Raw genomic sequence first — 23,501 nt, forward strand, 5'->3', positions numbered from 1 at the left:
ATTTGTAAATACCTGTTTCTCAGAATAAGGACTCTAAAAATAGATGCTCAATAGGGAAATATCCTGCTTGTGTCGCATTGGATAAGGTATGCAAATAGGTTTTGGTGTTCAGTGCTCAGTAGTTAACAAATGCTCACTGACACAGACTTTGTTGTATGTTTTTGCTTCTCATGGGTCTATTTCACAGTGACACTGAAAAAGTTCATATTTATTTTACGTGAACCTACGACTAAGGTGAAGACTTGGCCAGGTATGAAATTTATTACAATATTGCACACAGGGAGTAGTGAGAAGTTCATAAGTAGCATTTTCTACTTGACAGACATCTACACTTGCACTTTTTTGCACAAGTACAAATGTGATCTTTTTGTTGCACAGGATGAATAGCATGTAGAACATTATCACACTGTACAACACTTTTGCATCAGACCGTTACCAGTAAGACCTGCCTGAGGAAGATCCCTTTCCTGTCAATGTCTAAACCATGAACAAGTCTTCCACAGACTTTACAGTACATCTCATCAAATAAGCTGGTGACCTTGTTTTATCCACAGTGCTCGATCCCAGTAAGCAAAAATCATTTGTGCGCTCACAAATCCAGTGTTTTCTCTTCAAATTCATAATGGTCTGACAGAGGATAAAAGCAAGAGAGTTTAGAATTGGTTAGAGTATTCTCTACAACCATATAACAGTCCTTTGCTGCAAACAGCAGCAGTAGTGTGGAAAGGATGAGTTTATTGTGCCAACTCTCAACTGTATGTAAGTTGTCACATTGTATTTATAGTTCTACAACTATACTGGAAAGTCATGCAGCAGAGCAGTAGGCTAGAGTTAGCACTACCAAGGGTTATCAAGACATCACTTTCAAGCAACGAGGTGTACTGTTTACTTTCTTATTTAGATTATAAAAGTACCTAACCTTGTTAACAGTGAATGACATGACTATAGACTGATTTTTATATTTACATAACACTGCTCTCCCTTTAGTAGATTGGAATTTATTGCTTTTGTCAATTTATGACATGCCATTACATTTGACTTATCCAGAGCAATGCATTGTCTAATCTTGCTACTCTTGGTAAAACTGCCTTTTTTTTTTTAATACCAGAGCAGACATCAAACTCAAAACTATGTCTCCTGGTGTTAGCATTTTTGCATGAGCTATGGTGTTGCCCTCTAGGTCATTCAACTGCTTGATAGAAGTTATAGCACTATAAACATGATATTTGGCTCATACCAATTTATGAGAATGGTCAAGAGTCCTGTCTTTTTTTTTTTTTTTTTTTTTTTTTTTTTTGATTGTAATGAGCTCTCATGAGCGTTTAAACTGTCTGTCACCTCTGTGTTATCATAGTGACCCTGACAAGGCTGTCATGACCAACAGTTTTCCGGCTTTTCTCAGCCATATCATACACTTGTGCTGAGGCCATTGCTTAAACATTTTTTATCCTATTCTACATATTTTCTAGGTTATTTGTACTACTAAGTAATAAAAAATGAACTACTGCACCTACGGTATATGATTAAAGGCATTTGTAATCCTGTTTATCCAAAATGTTCTTGGAACAGGTGGTTCAAAGAAATGCACTACAACTGAGCAGTATAATCAGTTCTGAGTACAACAGTGGTGCCATGACTTTGTGAAAAGCAATTTATAGGTGAAAAAGTTAAAGCAACTTATTAGGCAGAGTTGAAGATTATATGCACCTAGTGTATGTTGCATTTATGATCAGCACATTGTAGCACTTGTGCAATCTAAACCAGACCAGTGATATTTTAAGACATGTGCTCAGCTGACAGTCCCCTAGCTCTATTCTTAGCTGCATGTCTAGAGAATGAAAACAAACCTTCACAATGTTAAAACCATTTCAGTCTTATTAGTAAGTACCTAATATTTAAGTATTAAATGTACTATAAAGTATAGTTGTAAAATAATGTCTTTGGGAATAAAGGTGGATTACCCGCTTCACTCAGAAATTGTACAGACACTAAAAGGTGCCCAGGACAAGAAGGACTTCAAATGTGTGGAAAGCCTCCTCAAAGATCTGACCAAAGAAAACCCAGATGCTGTTATTGAGTTGTCCAATGATGACTGGATGAAAGACCCCAATGTTCAGCTTCCACCAGCTGTGTTGGTGGGTGAGTCCTAAAATACCACTGCCACACAAATATATACTAATATACATATATATATATATATATATATATATATATATATATATATATATATATATATATATATATATATATATATATATGTGTGTGTGTTTTTTATTAAATTTGTAAATAAACAGAAAGTTTTAGAATTATAAAATTTTATTTAAAACAAAGAAAGTAGGTCCCTGTTTAAATGTAAGCAAATTTGTGGTATTGACCATGTTATCTGCTTTGCACAAAAGGTCAAGTTTTCCTTGAGTCTTATCCATTCAGTTAAAGTGCATATTCAGACAATACTCCAATGGATTTGACATAACAAGAATCATCAGGTTTTACAAACTAGTGGAGTCCATGCCAGCTCAAATAAGCTGTCATTTATAGGGGAGAATAAAGGGGGAAATACCAAATATTAAGAAATTCTGAAATTCATGTAAATTTCTAACTCAGACTACTGCTCATAATATAATTAAATTATTATTATTAGTAGAAGATTTAGTAGTTTTTTTTTATTACAACAGCACTCAGCCTCCAGTTAGACAGAGGAGACTGAAGATTTCCCCAGTACTAAATGCATCACGGACTAACATAAGAGAATTACAAAAACAAAACAATTCAAATGCAGTACAGTTGATTAACAAACACAGAATGGCAAAATATAAAATGATAAAACAATGACTTTGAGCACCTACTCAGCCTTTATTGGGATATGAAGGACTTTTATTCTAGAAATGAAGGTCAGAATGTCATTGTGTTTTGTTTAAAAAGCATTGTACAGTCAGATATTTACATATACACTATGTTACAGTGCTCTCTCTCTCTCTCGTAGTTTATGTTGTGGCACAGAGCTTTTTCAGATGTCTAATGTAAGTGTACAGCAAGTTACTGTTGGAGGCATGAGAATGTAATGAATCTGTCAGAACAAAACTCAGGATTGGAATGTAAGTGTTGGTTTTACCAGAAGAAGTGTATTTTTTCTGGACAATGTAAATGATGCCACAGTCCTGCTACAGTCACATTCACACAGGCCAAAATAACATTGCCAAAGAACACTAATATATAATCTGCTGTGACGGCAGGCCTCTAGTCCACACGAACAAACCACTGTACGATCCTCACATGACTGCTGCCTGGGTGCTGAAGAGCAGCACCACTTTATTACAGAGATGGAAGATAGTGACAACAGCAATGCTCCCCTCCTGTTCCGCGTTGAGAGCTCTCATCCCCGTCACCTTCGGGAAGGCCCCAGACCTCTTGTCACCTCCACCCACTGCAACTGACTTGTACCACTACGTCTGGCCCACTGCAACGTGCCTCCCTATTGCCCCAGCACAGCCCATGTCCTGGAAAGCCAGCACCACTCACATCCTCTGCACCTACACCCTGCCTCACTTTAAAGAAATAAAGACACGCCTTTTGAACCAATCCTGTCTCTGCCATGTCTGTGTTCTGCCTGCTGCTGCTGCAAGTTGCTACACTGGTGGAGAATGCGGGCATGAACACAGGCCCAACCCCCATCCACAGTATGGATCCGATATCGAAACACTTATTGGAGACCAAACTCCAACAACAAAGGGTCACCCAGGAGCTGGTGCTAGGACTCCGCACCGCTACTGAGGAACTGCTAGCCCTCCATAAGCTCAGCTTGGCTGCCACCACACTGACACCTGCCGAGATGACCAGCGCCTCTTCGCCAACATAATGGTGTATGACGATGCTGAAGCATACTTCCACACCTGGGCCAAGATCATTGCTCCCTTCCTCTTGGGGGAGGCCTACTTGCCCTACTACACCCTCCCGCCGGGGGAGGCAGCCGACTATGACATAATCGAAGAAATCCTAGCGCACTGTCGCCTGTCCATCAACGCGGTGGCAGAGTTCCACAAATGGGTCTACAAGACCGGGGCCAACCCCAGGGCCCAGATGGATGTCCAGCTGCGCACCACGAAGAGATGGCTACACCCAAAGAGGCGAACGGCAACCAAAGTCACAGAGCGAGTGTCTATGGATAAGTTCCTGAGGGCTCTGCCACAAGAGGAGCGTGAGGCAGTCAGCATGCAATCCTCTGGCACCCACAAAGAGATGGTCAAGGCACTGGAGTGCACCCAGGCCACCCTAGCAACAGGTAGAGGGGAGAAAAAAGTTCTCCCTCACCCTGCCAGCAGTCCTACTCTGGGCTGCTAAGGTATGTGGGAGCATCTCAGTCTACTGCATACACTGGGATGTCCACTCACACAGATTGGTGGACATGTTCTTGGCAGATTTACATACCTGGTCCAGCATGAAATCAAGACACCGCCAGGAGTGGTGGTTTGACAGAGGCCCTACTGAGTCCCAGAAGCCGCTGCTGGGCTATTGAGGAGGAAGTCACCAAGATGCTATGGGACATCATCATCAAGGAATTTGCTAACCCCTGGTCTAGCCCCATTGTAGTGGTTCCAAAGCCCGACAGAAGTCTCAGACTGTGTAATGACTTCCAAAAGCTGAACCCAGTCTCAGAGTTTGACAGCTACCCCCTTCCCTGGGTGGATGACCTGGCGGAGTGCCTGGGGAGAACCCACTTCATCTCCACCGTGGATCTCATGAAAGGGTACTGGCAGGTAGCCCTAGCCCCAGATGACAGAATTTAGCACCTCCAGCAGCCACTGGCAATACCAGGTTCGCTCCTTTGGACTCCACGGAGCACCCATGATGTTCCAGCGGCTCATGCAGTTTGCAGCAGCCAACTTGGAAGACATCGTGAGCCACTCAAACACGTGGGCGGATCACGTGCACCACCTCAGGGAGGTACTGAGCGAGCTCCGGGAGCCCAGGTTGACTCATGAATGTGTCATCTGGGTTGGCTGCCCGAGGCACAATACCTGGGGTACTGCATTGGCCAGGGCCTATTAAACAGCAGGAGAGAAAGGTGGTCAAAGAGTAGTCAAAGAGTACCCACGACCCACGAAGTGATGGATACGGCACGTTGGGGTTGGCAGGGTATTACCCTCCGGTTTGTCCGGTTTGTCCCCAATTTCTCCTCTTTATCCTTCCCCTCTCAGACCTAACAAAGAAGAGTGAACCAGGGTTTCTCGTTCCAGGTGCAATAGCGAGCGGGGGCAGATGGACTCTCACGGAGGTATGGACTCTGACACCGGGCCTCCAGTCCACATGCACAAACCACTGCACACTCATCACAGGACTGCTGCCTGTGTAGACTGCGAGTAAGCACATGGCCGTGGGGCGGGGCAGAGGAATAGGGCACGGCTGGCAGCCAATAATGACTGTGGTGGCTCCTCACTCATACAGATAAGACATGAGAGTATAAAAGGGTGCCATGGCTGCAGTGAGTTGAGCAGTTTCTGTCTCCCTAATCATACTGACCCCTTTCTTTCTTTTTATCACAGAGATTGAAGACAGCAAGGACAGCAATGCTCTCCTCCTGGGCCACACGGAAAGCTCTCATCCCTGTCACCCTCGTGAAGGCACCGGACCTTTTGCCGCTGCCAACCCGCACCACTACGTCTGGCCCATTGCAACGCATCTCCCATGTGCCCCAGCACAGCCCATGGCCTGGAAAGCCAGCACCATTCACATCCTCTTCACTTACACCCTGCCACCTCTCCTTCACCTTAAAGAAATAAACACACCCCTTTTGCACTAATCCTGTCTCTACCGTGTCTGTGTTCTGCCTGCCACTGCTGTGAGTCATTACCCTGGCCACTGCTTAGTTCCAGAATGGTAATCAGAAAAGGAGATGGAGAGAAGCACAGTATCTTGCCAAATGAGTGCAAACAAAACACCCGTTGTAGAGGCTGGCCATATGGTTAGTTGCACACTGAGCACCTGAGTATCACCATGGCTGTGATTGATGTAGGTGAACACATGGCCCGGGAAAAAGGAGCTGTGATCCTCAATGAAGTAGCACTGCATTATGGCGAATGGTCTCCTGGATGGATGTGTCTTCATCAGTCAACCAGTGACACTTTTTCATACAACTGAATAGACATGGGTTTATTATTATTTACCTTATAAAGCAGTTCATCCTTTTTGAAGGGAACTCCTCCCACAGTTAGCTTGAGCTCATTTATGCCTTTCTTCAGAGTAAAAAAGATCTCCATTCTCTGCGATTTTCATCACTGCCTCCCTGTCAATCTTATCATAAGGCTTTGCCCCTGCTCTTCTACTGAGATCTTGTGCCACTGCCCATTATTAACCAAGGGCTCACTTACATCCTGGCTCACATCTCCGTATTTCAGCAGCAGCTCCAGTCTCCCATGGTGGATTGCCAGTATGATCTAGAAGCTGTTTAAATGACCACCAGTGAAGAAGATAACTCCCTCAGAGTCATATGTCCTTAGGTCAAACTCTGCTGTGAAGCCAGTCTGACCTAGGCATATGAAGCATTTCTGAAGCATTTCTCTTCTGTTCAATTCCGGACAAGGCTCAATAATTCCTGAATTTCCCTTCGGGGATTAATAAAGTTTATCTTATCTTATCTTATCTTATAATCCCACAACTACTCAGGTCATGCCCGAGCTTCTTGACCTGTCTGCCATCACTTTAGCAATGTAAACTCTCATGTGTTGACACACTGCTTCTCATACACAGATGATTAATATTCATCTATGCCATCAAAGATCTTGGTCTCATTATTGTAGACGTAGCCAGTGTCACAAAGACACTCATAGCACCCTATCAGGTTCTTGCACTGTGCAATGCCACACACACCAGTAACATCTTTACACTCATCAACATCCAGACAGTGGTGGTGGCCGGACAGTCTGTAACCATCATGACAGGAACAGTGGTAACTTCCCACTGAATTACTGCACTCATGATCATACTTCCCATTTTCTTTGCTGCATTCATTTAGATCTTTCTCACACCTGAGGCCAGTCTACCCTGTGAAGCAGTGGCATTGGAATTCGCCCTTTTTGGCCACAGTGTGCACCATCCCCATGCGATGACAAGGATTGAGCACTGGTCTGGAATGTTGTGGGTGCAGGTGACCAGGTCTTCCTTCTTCTTATCTGCAAATTTCTCCACACATGCCAAATACTCAGGGTATAAATAGTCTGTTTCAGGGTCATTTTCAAACACTTCTCTCACAACCTCTTTGGTGTACTTCTCTTCTATATATTCGCTCTCCCTTGTTTGGTTTCCTCAAACAAGACAATGGTCATCACACCAAATATTTATGTTATTTAAATGTAGAAACATTTAATTTAATTATTTTTGAAGGCAGCTTTGCTCTACAGCATTTCTTGACCTGATTGTATGTACATATATATATATATATATATATACACACACACACACACACACACACACATACAGTCAGGTCCAGTATATATATATATATATATATATTTGATTATTATTAATACATTTTAAAAGAAAGGCTTAAAAATACTTGTTGCAGTTTTGGCTCAGACTACTGGCTACGGACTAACAACTACTGTTGACTTCAGATAGTTTCAGTAATGGGACATTTAAAACTTGAAGTTAAAATAATGTTGTTAAAGTGTCTTTCCCTCCTGAGCCGAACACACATGCAGTGGCGCTCAGCGCGCATAAAGTACCAGCCAGCAGTGTGTCAGCGCGCACTTCCGCATTTTCATGTACATTGTCATGTGTGTTTACATTGCCATGTGTGTTTTTGTTTTGATTCATGGCCTGTCTCCTCCCCTGTATTGTCATTGGTTGTCTCCCGAATGTTTCATGATTAGTCTCACCTGTTCACAGTTTGTCCTTTGATTAGTTTGTATATTTAAACCCTGTGTGTGTTCGTGGTGAATTATTGTTCAGGGTTTTGTCCTGCCTTGATTCTTGATCCTTGATCTTGTTCTGTCTCCTGGTTTATGTTTTTGGATTAACCCGATATTGTTGTTTGTACATCGCTTGACCTCTGGTTGTTTCCTGTTCACGAGTTTGAGTCACGTTTTGGATTTGTCTGCCTGCCTCTCTTTAATAAACGCTTTAACTGCACTTGCATCCGACTCAACTCGCCCTATATAACCATCAATAAGATTTTTGTTTCAGTGTAGTATGTGATATAGTAACTAAGTATCTATGTATTTATTATTATTATTATTATTATTATTATTTTGTAATATGGCGTATATGGTTACCACGAAGACATCCGCATCATATTGTGAAAAAATGCTGTCATCAAAAGCAACGATTGAATTGTTAATAGCAGTGAAGAAGCATTTATTTAGCAAAAAGCATTTATTGCTTTTTGTAAAACATGACAAACTGCATAAATTGTAATTAGTCTCTATTGTGGCCATGTATACATGACAATGTAAACTTTGATCTTCATCGGCACTGCGTTACACCTACTTAGGAGGTGAGGTGCGCTTACAACTCAACAATCACTGAAATAGGCCCTACTCCTGCAAATGCCATTAAATACCAATTTAAAGCTTATTACCATTAAACATATCAAACACATGAATTTGATTTGTGAAATTAATTGTCAGCAGCAGCCATTTTGGATTGTTTGTGTCCCAGGAGCCATATTCACATAGAATCATAAGGCTAAAAGTAGCTCTAAATACTAAATCTAGACACTTTCCCTGTGTAGTGCTAATAATTCTCTAATTTTGTTTTCTGTTTAAGAGTAATTCACAAAGGATTTTAAAACTAAAAGCAGGTCCTAAACCTGTGAAAACTTAGGGGTAGTCCAGAGGATTCCTAAGTGACTAGGATGAAATAAAAAACAATCCTAATCAGCTGCTGTCATTGATTTAATGGTGTAGTCTAAGGGTGTCGATCTCATGACCCGTGGGAGAACCAGCCTAATAAAGGTTGTAATCTGGCCTGCCAAATTAATTTAGAATCTGTGTTCTAAATTAAAATCATCTTATGAGTTTAACTAAATTGAAATTTATAGTAAGGCAATGAAGATGAACAGCAAATATCATCAAACTACATTAAAAATTTGTCCACTGCTATTAACAATTTAGTCGTTGTTGTAGATGATGGAATTTTTCATAGCTGAATGCCTACAGTGATTGGTTGATGTAGAAAATCTCCTTTGAATCCCCCACACAGAGCTAATCAGTTAATGTCTGTTATGCATTTGTGTACTCACTTTTTTAATGGGACGACAGATTAACACTCATTGGACAACCGGCTTTTAATGCATCATTTTAAGTCCCTCCCCGTGAGTGGCTTAACTAGGAGTGTGGGGCAGGTGAGTTTTGCACAGAAAAAAAAAACATCTTGACATTTATTGGACAGTGTGCTGTTTGTTTGTCCTGCCTGGATGCACAGTTTTTCCTTATGATGATTGGTCAACCTCTTAAAGGGGTGGAACCTCATAACCAGCTGCCAATAAGTAAACTGGGAATGAACATGGCTGATATCTCAAACTTTAACATATTGGTGGCACTCGGAATCACTTGAAAGCTACTGTAGATGTAATTTGTAAATACTGTAAAAAGTTCTGTTTGATTATTTGCATTCACTTCCTTCTTCTTCTTCCTTCTACTTTTAGAGGGGACCAGATAGATAGATAGATAGATAGATAGATAGATAGATTTTTTCCTCCAACTTAAATATTATGACCTATTTTGTGCAGATTTGTGTCATAAAATCCTAATTAAGTCTGTTTCGGTTCCAGGTTGTAACACTACAAAATGTGGAAAAGTTCATGGGGGGTGATTACATAAGCAAACATGTATGTGCAGAGGAATCATGGATAGTACATGATTTTTTTTTTTGTCATGGTACTGAGACAACACTAGTTAAAGTAGTAAATGCCTGCTGGCTTCTGATCAGGGTTGTGTCTCCTTGCTCGTGTTGCTTGATCGCAGTCCAGCTTTTGATACCATAGATCACAATATTGTTTTAGACAGACTAGAAAATTTCGTCAATCCTAGGCCACTGCTTTTTCCTTATATATGTTAACTGAGTTATTTGTAAACATAGTAATATCAACTTCTCAAACAATACTGATGATGCACAGCATGTTTCATCAAAGCCATATGACAGCTCAATAAAGTTGAGGAATGTGAATATGTAAAGGACATTAGACAGTGGATGCTGATTAACTTCCTCCTTCCTCCTTCCTGATCATAACCCCCATATATGAGCCTTCCCCAAACTTTTGCCCCTGAAAACAAAGCAAAGTCCATAAATACATGGTTTGCCAAGGTTGGTTTGGGAGCACTGCAAGTGGCCTGCAAGTGGTCAAGAGTCCTGACCCCAAACCCCACTGCACACATTTGAGATGATTTGGAACTCTGACTGCACATCAGGCCTGCTTGCCTGACATCAGTGCCTGACCAGTGAATGACCAGCGCTCTCTTCCACCCTCAACACCATGACTGAGGTGAGACCCTTGAGCAAGGCACCGAACCCCCAACTGCTCCCCAGGTGCCGCAGCAAAAAAAAAAAAAAAGGCTGCCCACTGCTCCGGGTGTGTGTTCACGGTGTGTGTGTGTGTGCACTTGAATGGGTTAAATGCAGATGCAAATTCCGAGTATGGGTCACCATACTTGGCCACAAGTCACTTCACTTCTCTTCACCTCACTAATGCTCTTGTGGCTAAATGGGCAAATCTCCAGAGCCACACTCCAAAATGTAGTGGAAAGCCTTCTCAGAAGTGTGGAGGTTATTATAACAGATAACAGCATTTGGAATGACATGTTCACAAAGGCACAAAAAGTGGCCATAGAGTGTATTTAATGTACCTTAATTTGGAATATACTGTTAATAGATGGTTCAGATTCGCTGTCACTCCTATATTTCAGTACCAAAATATTCATAGTGGCAAAGGGAACACTACTATTCATTACTGGATATGACGACGCAGTCACTGCAAGAAAGGTCTCAGTTGTTTAACTGGCAAAATAAAAATATGCTGGATAAAAATAGGATATTACTTTATATAATTTTTTACGTATAGCCCTGTCCATCAGCATCATGGGTAATGATTTACTGTAATGGAACCTCTGCCTAAAGCACAATATCTGCTTATAGTTTTACTTATGTATAGCAATTAGAAGTCAAATATTGGCTTTCACTTTTCACTGGAATGTGATTTTGACTATTTTGAGGGCTGTTAAATGAGGGGTCAGAATGTTGCATATGTGCCAGGATCACAGTCCAGATTCAGACCACAGTCTGGCTAATCTGATTGGAGGACATTTCTGTCCCACTGGTATTTTTTCATATGTCTGTTACTATTTGTAGAGCAATGCAGGGGTGATATCAGCACCAATGCACTCCACTTAACCTTACATGTTTACAACTATGCCCTGCCCATTTTAATATTGTTTCCAATACAAAGCACTGAGGGGTAAAAATGACCTGTCAAAATGTCTGTCACAGGAATTGTTTGACCTTCCTACAATCACGTCATGTGAACTAAAAATACACAGTGTAGGACAACAATGGGAATATAAATAGCCAATGTAGACAAGCAGGTAACAGTCACACAGAGTGAAAAGCTTTCTCTTTAGTAATTATGATCTCACAGGATGGAGAGACATATATTATGAGTCATATAGCTGCATCTACATGCCTCACAGACACAAAATGGTGTGCTTTAAACCGTATAAAGGCTAAAAGTAACAAAGAGAAGAGAAGTAGCAAGCAGCCAGGGATGGACTTTCTGTGTCCCCCCGTGCTGGTCAACATGCTCAATCACCACTGGAGGGACTTACAGGATGGCTTCTCTGACTCTGCTGAGCTCAATAAGATTCTAGTGTTCCAAAGTGATGAGCTGAGGTGGACTGCACAGAAACGTGGTGAGTTTGAGCTGGATGGAGAAGAGGATTTAATTTAAAATTTTAAATAAAGGAAAAATTAATAAAACAATAATAAAATTAGAAAAGGAAATGTATGTTTATATGAGACGAAATGTATAGCCAACTAAAATTTAGAGGACACAGTATAACAAAATGCACTGGGTGGGTGGAAAAGCAAGCTGGAAAAGTGGGTTTTTAGTGGTTTTAAAATGGGAAAAGGGGTGCAGGTATGGAGGAGGAGTGTTCAGCAGTTTTGGGGCAGTGACATTAAAAGCCCTATCTCCTATGGTGCAAGCAATATACAGTCACTGGGTCTGAGCAGATTAATATCTGATGATCTAAGAGTGCACATGTAACTTAGTGTGGGGTTGATGTGTTCCCATGGTCTGGTTCTTCTCAAGCCTGGATATGACATTGAAGTAAAATGTGATGACAAGGTAATAATATGTGAAAGCATTGCTGGTCCAAAGATTAACTATGGAATAGAAGATAGAGGAAACCATTACAATAATAATAAAAAAAAAAACCCATAAATTTGCTTTTCCACATCATAGTCAAACAGACTGCTTAATGCAAACTTTCATTTCTTTTATAGATGGCATAGCATCTATAATAGAGCTTATGCAAAAATCCATACAAATTGAATTGCTATAATTATTTGGTAGCAAATCACCGGTGAAGCAAGATCCACTACTTTCATCATGATTATGTGATTATTTTTGCACATATTATAATACAGGGTCATTTTTCAACACTGATGCATAATTCAGCTCAGTTTAGCAGAATCCTTCATGGTTCCAGACTGTTGGTCCTGTTGTGCAGTGCCTCTGGAACTAAATACACTAGCATTTGGTTATTCAAAAATGAACGAACAAACAAACAAACAAATAAATAAATAATTTAAAAAGACTCATTTTTCTTAAGGTCCAAAAAAGTACACTAACTTCATAAGCAGGGCTCTCTTCTGACATCTATACACTAGATGGCAATGTACACCTAAACTGTGGAATAGTAATTCACTATTAACCTCAGATCCATGCTTTCTTTGTGCATGCATATACAGTATGTCATATTACAATTTACTAAGCTACTTAATGTGGGCCATCTTTTCAGTAACTCAAGAAAAACTGGAAAGATTATTTTTTTTAACCTTATCATGCTTTGAAACAAAAAATTGAAATCTGATTTATATGCACAAAGGCATATAATTTCTAATTTTTTTTCTCATTTTTTCTAAGTAGCAGAGTAGTACTGGAGTAGTCAGTGTACTTAAAATTTATAACGTGAAGCCAGGAGGGACCTGGGATTCCAGAAAGTGGGTTTAACAAATACACTTTAACTTCCACTGTGAGTGGATGGAACTCATCATGATATAGTTGTCAGTTCCAGAACAGCAATAGACTTTCTAGGAACAAGGTGTCCACTATGAGGCAGAGAGCTGGATGCAGGGTGTGTTTTGAAAGTCAAATCCAAAATCCTAATCAAAAACAGGCAAAGGGTCACAAGATCTTCAAACAGACTAAACTAGACCAGACTAAGCAATACTCAACTAGAACAGACTATGGGTCAAAGCACATGAATAACAGAGAACAAATGCATGGGATCCCACATGCAGGACTGCTTGGGAGAAATCTGACTGTTCATATTTTTATACATGAAACATTTGGTACATGGTCAGACAGTGGTGCAGGACTTAATACTGTTCCTTGCACAAGTTGAGAGTTGAGAGGTATTAATTATAACTTAGTCTGTTGAAAGGTGTTAATTATAACTTAGTCTGGGATGTGATGGCTGCTACAAGTTCTGCACATGAATCACAAGAGCATCTAACTGATGATTAATGAACTGACAGAAAATAATCACACCCCATTATAGGCCTCTGGTCTTTGGAATACAAGCAGGAGCTGACAAGTCCACTGTGCATTGCTGCAGCACAGGGTTTTACTGACTGCCTACTGTACCTGCTTGAGCATGGAGCACATCCTAATCTCAGTGCAGGAGGAAAGGCGGCGCTTCATGAGGCATGCACAAATGGCAACACTGAATGCGCAGAGCTACTCCTAGAGCATGGAGCCAATCCCAATCAGCTGACAGAGGACGGGCTGGCACCTTTACATATGTGCAGAACACCCCAATCACTCCGGTATGAGTTAATTCATTTCTAAGCATTCAAAAATGTATTTCAATTAATCTGTTAAGTGTTTAATATTCCGCTATGGCCTGATAGTATCCTGCTAGGATGCAGGTTGTGCATTTACTGAAAGGACAAAGAGACCAAAAACCACATTTGGCAAACGCAGCAGTAATCCAGATCACTGTGGTATAATCTTGTACAGTGGTCTGATACAGAGTTTCTTTATACCTCTTCTATCTATATAAGCAGGATTAGGTATCATATTCTACTTAAAGCAGAAAGTACTAGATAGCTTTTTCTAATGTACCGCATGTTCTAATTTATTAAGACCAATAGTCATTATTGACTGTCATTGCTCATGCCATTTAATGTCCATAAAAGAGTTTCTTAGTTTCTTATATATTTGGCCTGAATACTCAAATCCATTGCTGAAATAGAGTCTGGATTTGTGTCCTATGTCTTTATCAAAGTTTTGTTTTTCTAAAAAAAATTCCTTTCAAATGACTGGTCAGTTGTGATCATCACTTCTGCTGTGCGCAAAGTCTTTGCAAAACAGGACAAACTTTATTGTTCATACTACACTTTGTCTAATGTACTATTCATTTTATTAGTGTTTTTGTCTTTTTTGCTCAACACCTATTAAGTAGAATATGATACCTAATACTGTGTTAGATGAACCGTTTTAGTTGAAGTTGCTCACTTGCATATAAAACCCTTTGTATTTTTCTGAGCTCTAATCACTTGCCTTCTTCACACCATAAACTGAGGAGGCAGGTCATCAGGTCCATTAACCACAGCATGGCTTTCCCAACCATTTAGAAAAACTTGAAACACAATATACTTTTCAATTTGAAAAAAGAAGTGACAAACTGAACCAAATGCTCTTCTGATGCTCAGTCCCAGGAACAGGTTGTCACACATTGTACATTCTGCACCCAACATCAGTTTAAGTGATCCCCAAAGAGGACCTAAGATCAGTTTCTGTACCACATCTGGAACTCAAAACCATTTTAATATCCAATTAAATGTACAGGGTTCTAAATGTAAGGAAAAGTAATAATTTTAGCCCAGAAGAGTTAAACAGTACTAAATATTGGAAATAGTTACCGATCATCAAACTAATATGATAGTAATCACTTGTCCAAAACAGCTGTGCCAAGGCCCTGGTGCGTCATGGTGCCAATGTAGACCTTCCTACTGAGGAAGAAGAGGACACTCCATTAATTACGGTTGCGAGGCATGGCCTGCCACACCATGCCCAGCTGTTCCTGCGATACGGTGCAAACATCAACCACACCAGTAGTTCAGGAGAAACGGCATTAGGTGCCGCATGTTTGGAAGCTCAGCAAAAGCAAGGAGAAGATCAGGCTGAAGGACACTTTCAAGTCTGCAGGCTTCTTTTGAGTTATGGAGCTAATGTGAATCTAGCTGACAACGAACGACGCACTCCTCTTCATAAGGCAGCCCGCAATGTCCAGATCAGTTTGGTGCAGCTTCTTTTGGATCATGGGGCAGATATAAATGCCATTGATTACAACGGTTGTTCACCATTGTCGAATGTGCTACAAAACGCTATATTACATCAGGAATGGCAGCCAGAAATTGTGGTTCAGACCCTGTTAAACCATGGATCCATTAAAGTATGGCCACAGGCATTACTCAAGGTTGGTAACCTGTAATTGAGAAGGTATTTAATACTTGTTTCTGTATGTACTTCATTTGTGAAAAAGATTCTCTTACTTTCTCATACTTTTTTGTTTTTAAAAATAGTTTTCACTATAATATTTAAAATATAATTAATACTAGACAGGCTTTATTTATGTGTTTATTTTGTTTTTTAAGGTATTAACAGCCTGTGCAGCTGCTCCAAAAACTGTGGAGATTCTGTTCAACTCCTACGCACTTGTTCCTGTAACATATAAATGGGTTGAAGCTATACCTGAAGACATTTTCAAAGTAGGTACTTTAGAGAATTTGAAAACTCTTTAGTATGCATTATAGAGTTGAGTTGTGGCACAAACTGAAAGACTTTTATGAATTTCTCTAGCTTCACAGGTCATTTTATGACTCTCTTTTTGCTCTGGAATACAAACCACGCTGCTTGCAGCACCTGTGTAGATCTGCACTACGAAAGCACTTTGGGAAATACTGTTACTTACTTATCCCCCAGCTTCCTGTCCCAAAGATGCTACAAGACTATCTCCTTTTGAAACCTGAAGGCTACATCAACTAGAAGAGTGGAGGTTAACACTGATCTAATAAAAAAAAACTCTGATACTGAAATTGATCTGAAATTTTATTGTAAAACTCTTAAGCTGCGCCTTTATTTTAACCTGCTGACTGAGAATCTATGCTTGGGATGATTATTTCTCTTTTTGAATATGTATATAAAAAGTATAAAGAGTAATAAAGTTTGTTTCTATAGTGGATTTGTGGTGTCATATAATAATTTGTATGCATAATGCAGTGTTAATTTTTAAGATTGAGCTGGAGTGTTGTAAAATACATGTCTTTTAGGAGCTACATATTGTTTACTGCTAAACAATATTTTGATAAATAAAACTATTAGTGATTTTCCTCTAACACTGTGTGTCATTTGTAAAAAAAAAAAAGGGCTTAAAGTGGAGGTTACCACTTAAAATATCTTAAAGGTGCCATAAAATTAAAATCCGTCATCTCTGTCTTTTTTTTGTGTGTGTGTGTGTAGGGCACTGAATGTACTTTTGCATATTTATTTATTAGGTATTACAGTCAGCAGTTATACACCTACAAAATCGGGTAGGTGTACCAGACAATATGGCTAGATTTTCTGGTGAAAGCATCACAACTGGCTATTTCGATTTCTAAAAAATTAGAATTCCAGTGGGTTTTTTCTCCTCATGTCTATCCACCACATTCTTTAGGTGTGATTATCACAGACAAGAATTTTGTCATGTTTACCTGTAATGAGAAAAGAATAGAAAGTTGTTGGGACACCTGATATGACTGTGTCAATGATGACTTCAATGATAAGTGAGTTTTGAGTAAATTGTTAAATGTGTGTGAAAATGCAAGTGCTTTGGCTATAGCCAGGGACTTTTTAATACAACATTTCACAATTTATTTCTGTATTTCTTCTCTTGCCTGTGTGGCGGGGGTGCATTACAGGTTTTAACACACAAGCCCAAGTTCCTCTACCTGTAGAAAATTCGACTACGCCACGGGGGATTTCCACCCAGGAAATAGAAATAAACCACAAAGTTTATTATTAGGTCACACAGGTTCGCCTCTCTTATAAAAAGGTAGACAAGAAACGTAGTTATCGTATAAAAAATACAAAAGTTTATTCACAATGAATTCAACAAGATAGAAAAATACTTAAAATAGCCTCAATGATAAGGTGCCACTCATGGCAGCTCTCTTTCCAATGGCAGTTCAATAAACAAAAATACACCAACCTACAGGGCTGAGATTACCCACAGCAGTGATCAACAGCGCTAATTATCCAAAAGCACACTTCCACACACCCCACTGTGCACTCAGATCACACACCCAATCAAAAATTGTCCCACGGCAAACGTTGAAGCAGCACTACCACCAAAGATCCTTCACCCGTGGGACCCCAGCTCCTGAAAGAAAATCAAAAACAAAATAGATAAATCTTATAAACAGAAATAAATGAAATCAGTCAAATGGAGTCACAGTTCCATCATAAAACAACAATAATGGGTAAGAAGATAACCACAATACAACACAAACAACATACAAATATTCAAAAGAGAAGAAAGAAAAAGAAAACCCAAAGAAACAATTCAGTTCAACTACGAGGAAGACAGGACTTGTAGGGAGCGACCGCCTAGTCTGTACGCCAGCTCTGATAATCATATAGATGATCCTCCACCCTGGAATAAAATAAATAAATAAATAAAATAAACTAGAAATCAAAAAGAAACCAGACAGCAGCAGCAATCCCCGTTTATTAATTGCGAGGTAACCGTGTTGTTGCAGCGCGGCAGCAGAAAAACGACAGAGCTGCAACAATATTCACCCAGAACGAAAGGGACAACCCTGCGGCAAATACGAATAACAAAACACAAAGCAGTTATCTTGATTGCCCCGCCTCTACCCTGATATCTTTTATAGCTCCTACCCAAGAAAAGGACAAATGGTAGTTAAAAAAAAAAACAGATGCAAATTGTAATTGTTTGTTCAGTCGGAAAAGGAGGGGCAAGATAGGTCTTAATGCATTCTGTAGCCCATATCTGACTGTAAACAAGAAATAAACAGCTAACAGCCTTGCTTTTATTCACATCTCTGGCTAGCAATTCAACTGCAATGCCTACATTGGTCCTTTCTCTAGGAACCCCACAAAGACCAGAACAAGAAGAACGGCTAGAGTGAAGTAAGGGACAGAACTCCAGACCCACAGACAGTTCCAACAGGGCTTACACAGTCAGTGAGTCAGTGAATGGGAAAGAATGGCTTAAACAGTCAGAGAAGGAAAAGAATGGCTATATCTATAAGTGATTGGGAACTAGTAATCTGGCTCAGAGTAAGGTGCCTTGATTGTCCCGCCTCCACCCTGAGAGAAAGGGATCTAACACCCTTTCGTCAAACCGGGTTTTGACAGTTCTAGGATCCAATCAGAATCCGCCACGTCACAAAATCCCGCCCCCTTTCCCGTCACAAAGTTCCACCCCTTTCCTCCCCGGACTTCATGCATGCGCATAAGCGTGTTGCCCCCCTACATCCCCCTTTGCCCTTTGACCTTTCATTTTTTGTTCCCACGGACGGGCGCGCACTAGTTCCGGACAGGTGGTGACAGGTGGCGTGATGTGTAGGATCAATTGTTAACCATAGCACTTCCCCGAAAATGGCCCGAGCAGTAGGTTTTTTTATTTATTAATTTTTACTTTTTTAATTTTATACTACAATTTTGATAAAACCTTTCCATTGCAGAATCACCCATGATGATCGATCGCGGGATGTCGAGACTGTTATTTCGATTTTGCAAGATTCGAACACCGAAGTATCTTGAATCTTCGTCGGACCCAGGCACCCCAAACAACCCCCCCCCCCCCCCCCCCCCCCCGCGCCCCTTCCGGACAGGCAATGGTCCTGTCATCACATGTTAAATCTCGATCATTCGCCATTCCCATTCCCCTGTTTATGACGATGTATTGCACGCGTGTATTGCACAAAAAGTGTGTCGCACAAGCCCTTCTCATAACCTTTATGCACCATTTGTATTTAGGCGTCGAGGGGTGGCACGACTGTTAAGGGCGGGGAGCACAAAGAGTCTGTGTCGAGTCTTATGCCTAGTACTATGATTTGCTGTTTCCGCGCGCTTGTACAGGTGTTTCTTGATATTTAGTGACATGTGGTGTTTCTTCAAACACGGAATCGAGCTGACATACGATAGGGGAAAGATTCATTATATAAGTAACCTCGTGTTAACATTTTGAGCGGAAACACGAGACTGTCGAGATGGTTTGTGGTAAAAAAGTTTGTTGAAATTATACGTTGTTTCTTCTCTCTAACAAACATTGTTTAAATAAATACTCTGTGTATTTCTAGACATGAAAGTTCGCGCTGATGTTCATCCGACTCCGGAGTATCAGGGTAGGCTTTCTAATATTTTCTTTTTTATTTAGACGCGGAGGTACGCTTTTTTAAAAAATCGTTTTGTCTCTTTTAAAAAAGTTGTGCCCGATGAGTTTGAGGGAATCAACCTCACGCAATCGGATCCAGGTAGCGTTCACTCTCTTTTTTTTTGTTTTCTTTCACCTATGATATTTGTTTTGGTATAAAAACATATATCCCATGCATGATAGATTTTACCTGCTGCATTAACCGCGACGAAAAGGCCAGCGGGGACAGTCTCATCGAAGTGCTTGGGGAGCTTCTAGAGGTGGAAAATTTGTCCCGTGCGCTTTAGAGGTCGAAACCCTGAGATTGCCGGCGGCCGCTCCTCCGGACGGTGAGTTAGTTACCCTGAGGGTCCCTCCTACTCTACCGGCGTCACTTCGAGCGATTGGTGCCCCTGCCAGACGCGTACGTCAATGGAGGTTTCCTCGAAACAGATCATCGATAGTCAAGAGTTTATTCAGCCGTATGTACATATATTTTAAATAATATATATTACTTTCAATTATTTTATTTATATGTATACGGTTTTGATAAAAACCTTCTTTCTTTTTTGTCATATATACCGATGATTGTCAGACTTTAGAACATTGCATTACAGTGATGCTCAATTGTGCAATATTTTATTATTTTATATAATCTCATTTTCTTTTACTATTTGTAAAATATTATATAATTTTATATAATTTTATTTTCTTTAATTTTTTTTGTCTTATTTTAAGTTTCTGTCTTTCTTCCTATTTTTTAGTCTTAATACCTGCACTTAAACTGTCAGTGATAACTGAATTTCCCCACTGTGTAATCAATAAAGTTTATCTTATCTTTTTCACAGTGGCACAAACGCCATCGCCTTCGCCCGTATGTTGGCCTCGAAAGCCCCGGCTAGTCAAAAGTCTGTTTAACGGTATGTTTTTTGTTGTTTTTCAAACTTTTTATAGGTGTATATGTGTATGTGTGCTATTGATAGAGACATATATTTGTAAAATATTATATAATTTTATATAATTTTATTTTCTTTAATTTTTTTTGTCTTATTTTAAGTTTCTGTCTTTCTTCCTATTTTTTAGTCTTAATACCTGCACTTAAACTGTCAGTGATAACTGAATTTCCCCACTGTGTAATCAATAAAGTTTATCTTATCTTTTTCACAGTGGCACAAACGCCATCGCCTTCGCCCGTATGTTGGCCTCGAAAGCCCCGGCTAGTCAAAAGTCTGTTTAACGGTATGTTTTTTGTTGTTTTTCAAACTTTTTATAGGTGTATATGTGTATGTGTGCTATTGATAGAGACATATATTTGTAAAATATTATATAATTTTATATAATTTTATTTTCTTTAATTTTTTTTGTCTTATTTTAAGTTTCTGTCTTTCTTCCTATTTTTTAGTCTTAATACCTGCACTTAAACTGTCAGTGATAACTGAATTTCCCCACTGTGTAATCAATAAAGTTTATCTTATCTTTTTCACAGTGGCACAAACGCCATCGCCTTCGCCCGTATGTTGGCCTCGAAAGCCCCGGCTAGTCAAAAGTCTGTTTAACGGTATGTTTTTTGTTGTTTTTCAAAATTTTTATAGGTGTATATGTGTATGTGTGCTATTGATAGAGACATATATATATTTTTTTACAGAGGCGGAGGGAGGGTCAAATCCGAACCCCGGACTTAATCCGGAAGCGCCGCCCGAACCTGATCCTCATCGGAGATCAAAAGACAGACGTCGGAGAGACGGAAGACCTGCTGGCAGCAAGAAATATATGTGGATCATCAGATTGTCTTGTGAGAGAAGTTGTGATTTGAAATGATCCTTTTAATAGTCTTTTTTTAGCAGTTCGATCGGGGAATGCTATAATAAAAACCCACATAAAAATAAAAAATAATTTAAACCAAAGGTGTGATGTTTTATTTAGTTCCCCCTTTTCGAAATAAAAACCATAAAACCATCGGACTCATTTGTGAATTGGCTGATGATGCGAGATCCATAGCCGAGCCAGTGACGTGATACAGCTGGAAGTGGTCGGCGAAAGCGTAAGAGATCATGTTTCGGTCATCGCCGATAACGTAGGTGAAGATATTCTCCCTGTTTTTGAAGATTTGCTCAACCGGGTAGTGCAGTCAAACAACGCCATCGCCACTGACGTGCGAGTAGAACTGATAGTTCAAGTGGTGCGGAACCCTAGAGGCGGCGGTAAATGTAAGCTGGAGAAAACGTTAGACAGCGAAATCCTCCGTAAGAAAAGACAACGTCTGTACGTTATAGAAGGTTGCGCCGATCAGCTATGCTTCGCCATCAACCTAGCTCACGTCTGTCAACCCAATTTCACAGACGCTCAGAGCTTGAGACAGGGTAGAGCGTGGCATCGCGCTGTCGGTTTGGATGAGCAGACTCCTATCTCTTTTAGCAACGTACATAAATTCTAAGAGCTTTTAGGACGTAAAATCATGGTGTTTTACAGAACGTCTCATGCCTTACCCCTCATGCATTTCGAGATGGGTTTCCCCGATCATTCCAGACGTGTTTTTGTTTTTATTGCAAAACCATTATTACGGGATAAAAAATCTCAAAGCCTTTCTGGGTACGCGATTTGTCTGTGATTATTGTTACAGGGGTTTCGATTGCTCCTACGTGCACAGCTGAGCTAAGCAAAACATCGCCCCCGGGAGGGAATTTACTCTCTGTGACCTGGTGAAAAAATGCAAAAGCTGTGGTCTGTGTTACTATGTTAGCGAGAGAGCCCGCAGGGGTGGCATGCATAGGTGTATTAAGTCTAAATGTAAAATCCGCTGGGATGCGTTAAAGAAAGGGTCGGATACCAATCACAGGTGCTACATTCGACCTCTCCCAGTGGATAACGAGTGCCCCGATTTGATCTTTTATGACTTTGAAACATTCCCAGATGAGAAGGGAGAGCACGTCCCCTTTCTGGTGTTTGCAAAAATGTTTAAAGGTGAAGAGAAGGCATTTTATGGTCCGGGGTGTGTTCAACGGTTTCTTATGCATTTCAGAAGTGATCGGTACAGACGAAAAGTTTTTATAGCTCACAACGCTAAAGGGTTTGACAGCTACCTGGTTTTGAAGGGCATGTTGAAAGAGGGGCTATCGCCCCATGGGATTCTCATGACAGGTAGTAAAATACTCAGTTTCGAGGATCCCCATTACGAACTGAAATTCATAGACTCTCTGTCTTTTCTACCCATGCACCTTAGCGATTTCCCAAAAGCCTTGGGCTTCGGAGATCAAGCCAAGGGGTATTTTCCTCACAAATTCAGCTCAGCGGAGCATCTCCGGTACGTAGGCCCCTACCCCCACCCCCCTCGGCCTATGGCATAGAACGCATGACGGAGCGCGAGCAGCTCGAGTTTCATTGGTGCACCAAAGTCGGATCGGGTACTTTTTACTTTAGAAAGGAAGCTCTGCATTACTGTAAAAACGATGTCCTTATTCTCTCGCAGGGCTGTGTTAAATTCAGAGATCAGTTTTTAAGCGAAACGTGCGTGGACCCTTTCGGTTCCATCACCATCGCTTCGGCGTGTATGAAAGTGTTTATAACCAATTACACGGTTCCTAAAACACTGTCCATACCGTGCCCATACGGTTATGCGTGACGATGTAAAAGATTCTTGCATGCGTCCGTCCAATGGTTAGAATGGGTCATGGCTAAAGAAAAAATCTTTATTCAGCAAGCTCTGAATATGGGCGAGAAACAGATCGGGCCCTTTTTTGTAGACGGTTACGCCAAGATAGACGGTGTGAAACACGTGTGGAAATATCACGGTTGCTTTTACCACGGCTGCCCTCAGTGTTTTAACCCCGTGGAGATATGTCCACTGAGGGGTGTGACCTTCGG

The 23,501-nt window shown here is 40.5% G+C and overlaps 1 protein-coding gene across 4 annotated transcripts; it reads left to right on the top strand.

The window, feature by feature from the left end:
* The first annotated feature begins 1,768 nt into the window (after positions 1-1,768).
* On the top strand, positions 1,769-16,849 carry asb18 (ankyrin repeat and SOCS box containing 18). Of its 4 annotated transcripts, none has more exons than XM_034304370.2 (6): positions 1,769-1,880; positions 1,975-2,139; positions 13,773-14,040; positions 15,182-15,695; positions 15,874-15,987; positions 16,079-16,846. In XM_034304370.2, the coding sequence occupies exons 2-6, from the start codon at positions 2,097-2,099 to the stop codon at positions 16,262-16,264; spliced, it is 1,125 nt and encodes a 374-aa protein (XP_034160261.1). In that variant the 5' UTR covers positions 1,769-1,880; positions 1,975-2,096; the 3' UTR covers positions 16,265-16,846. The 4 variants fall into 4 exon arrangements, with proteins under 4 accessions (XP_034160261.1, XP_034160260.1, XP_034160259.1 ...); XM_034304368.2 differs by having other exon boundaries at positions 1,814-1,880; positions 1,953-2,139; positions 16,079-16,845; XM_034304369.2 differs by having other exon boundaries at positions 1,788-2,139; positions 16,079-16,634.
* Positions 16,850-23,501: the final 6,652 nt, after the last annotated feature.

This window comes from Pangasianodon hypophthalmus, chromosome 5, assembly GCF_027358585.1.
Source record: "Pangasianodon hypophthalmus isolate fPanHyp1 chromosome 5, fPanHyp1.pri, whole genome shotgun sequence".
NCBI lineage: Eukaryota > Metazoa > Chordata > Actinopteri > Siluriformes > Pangasiidae > Pangasianodon > Pangasianodon hypophthalmus.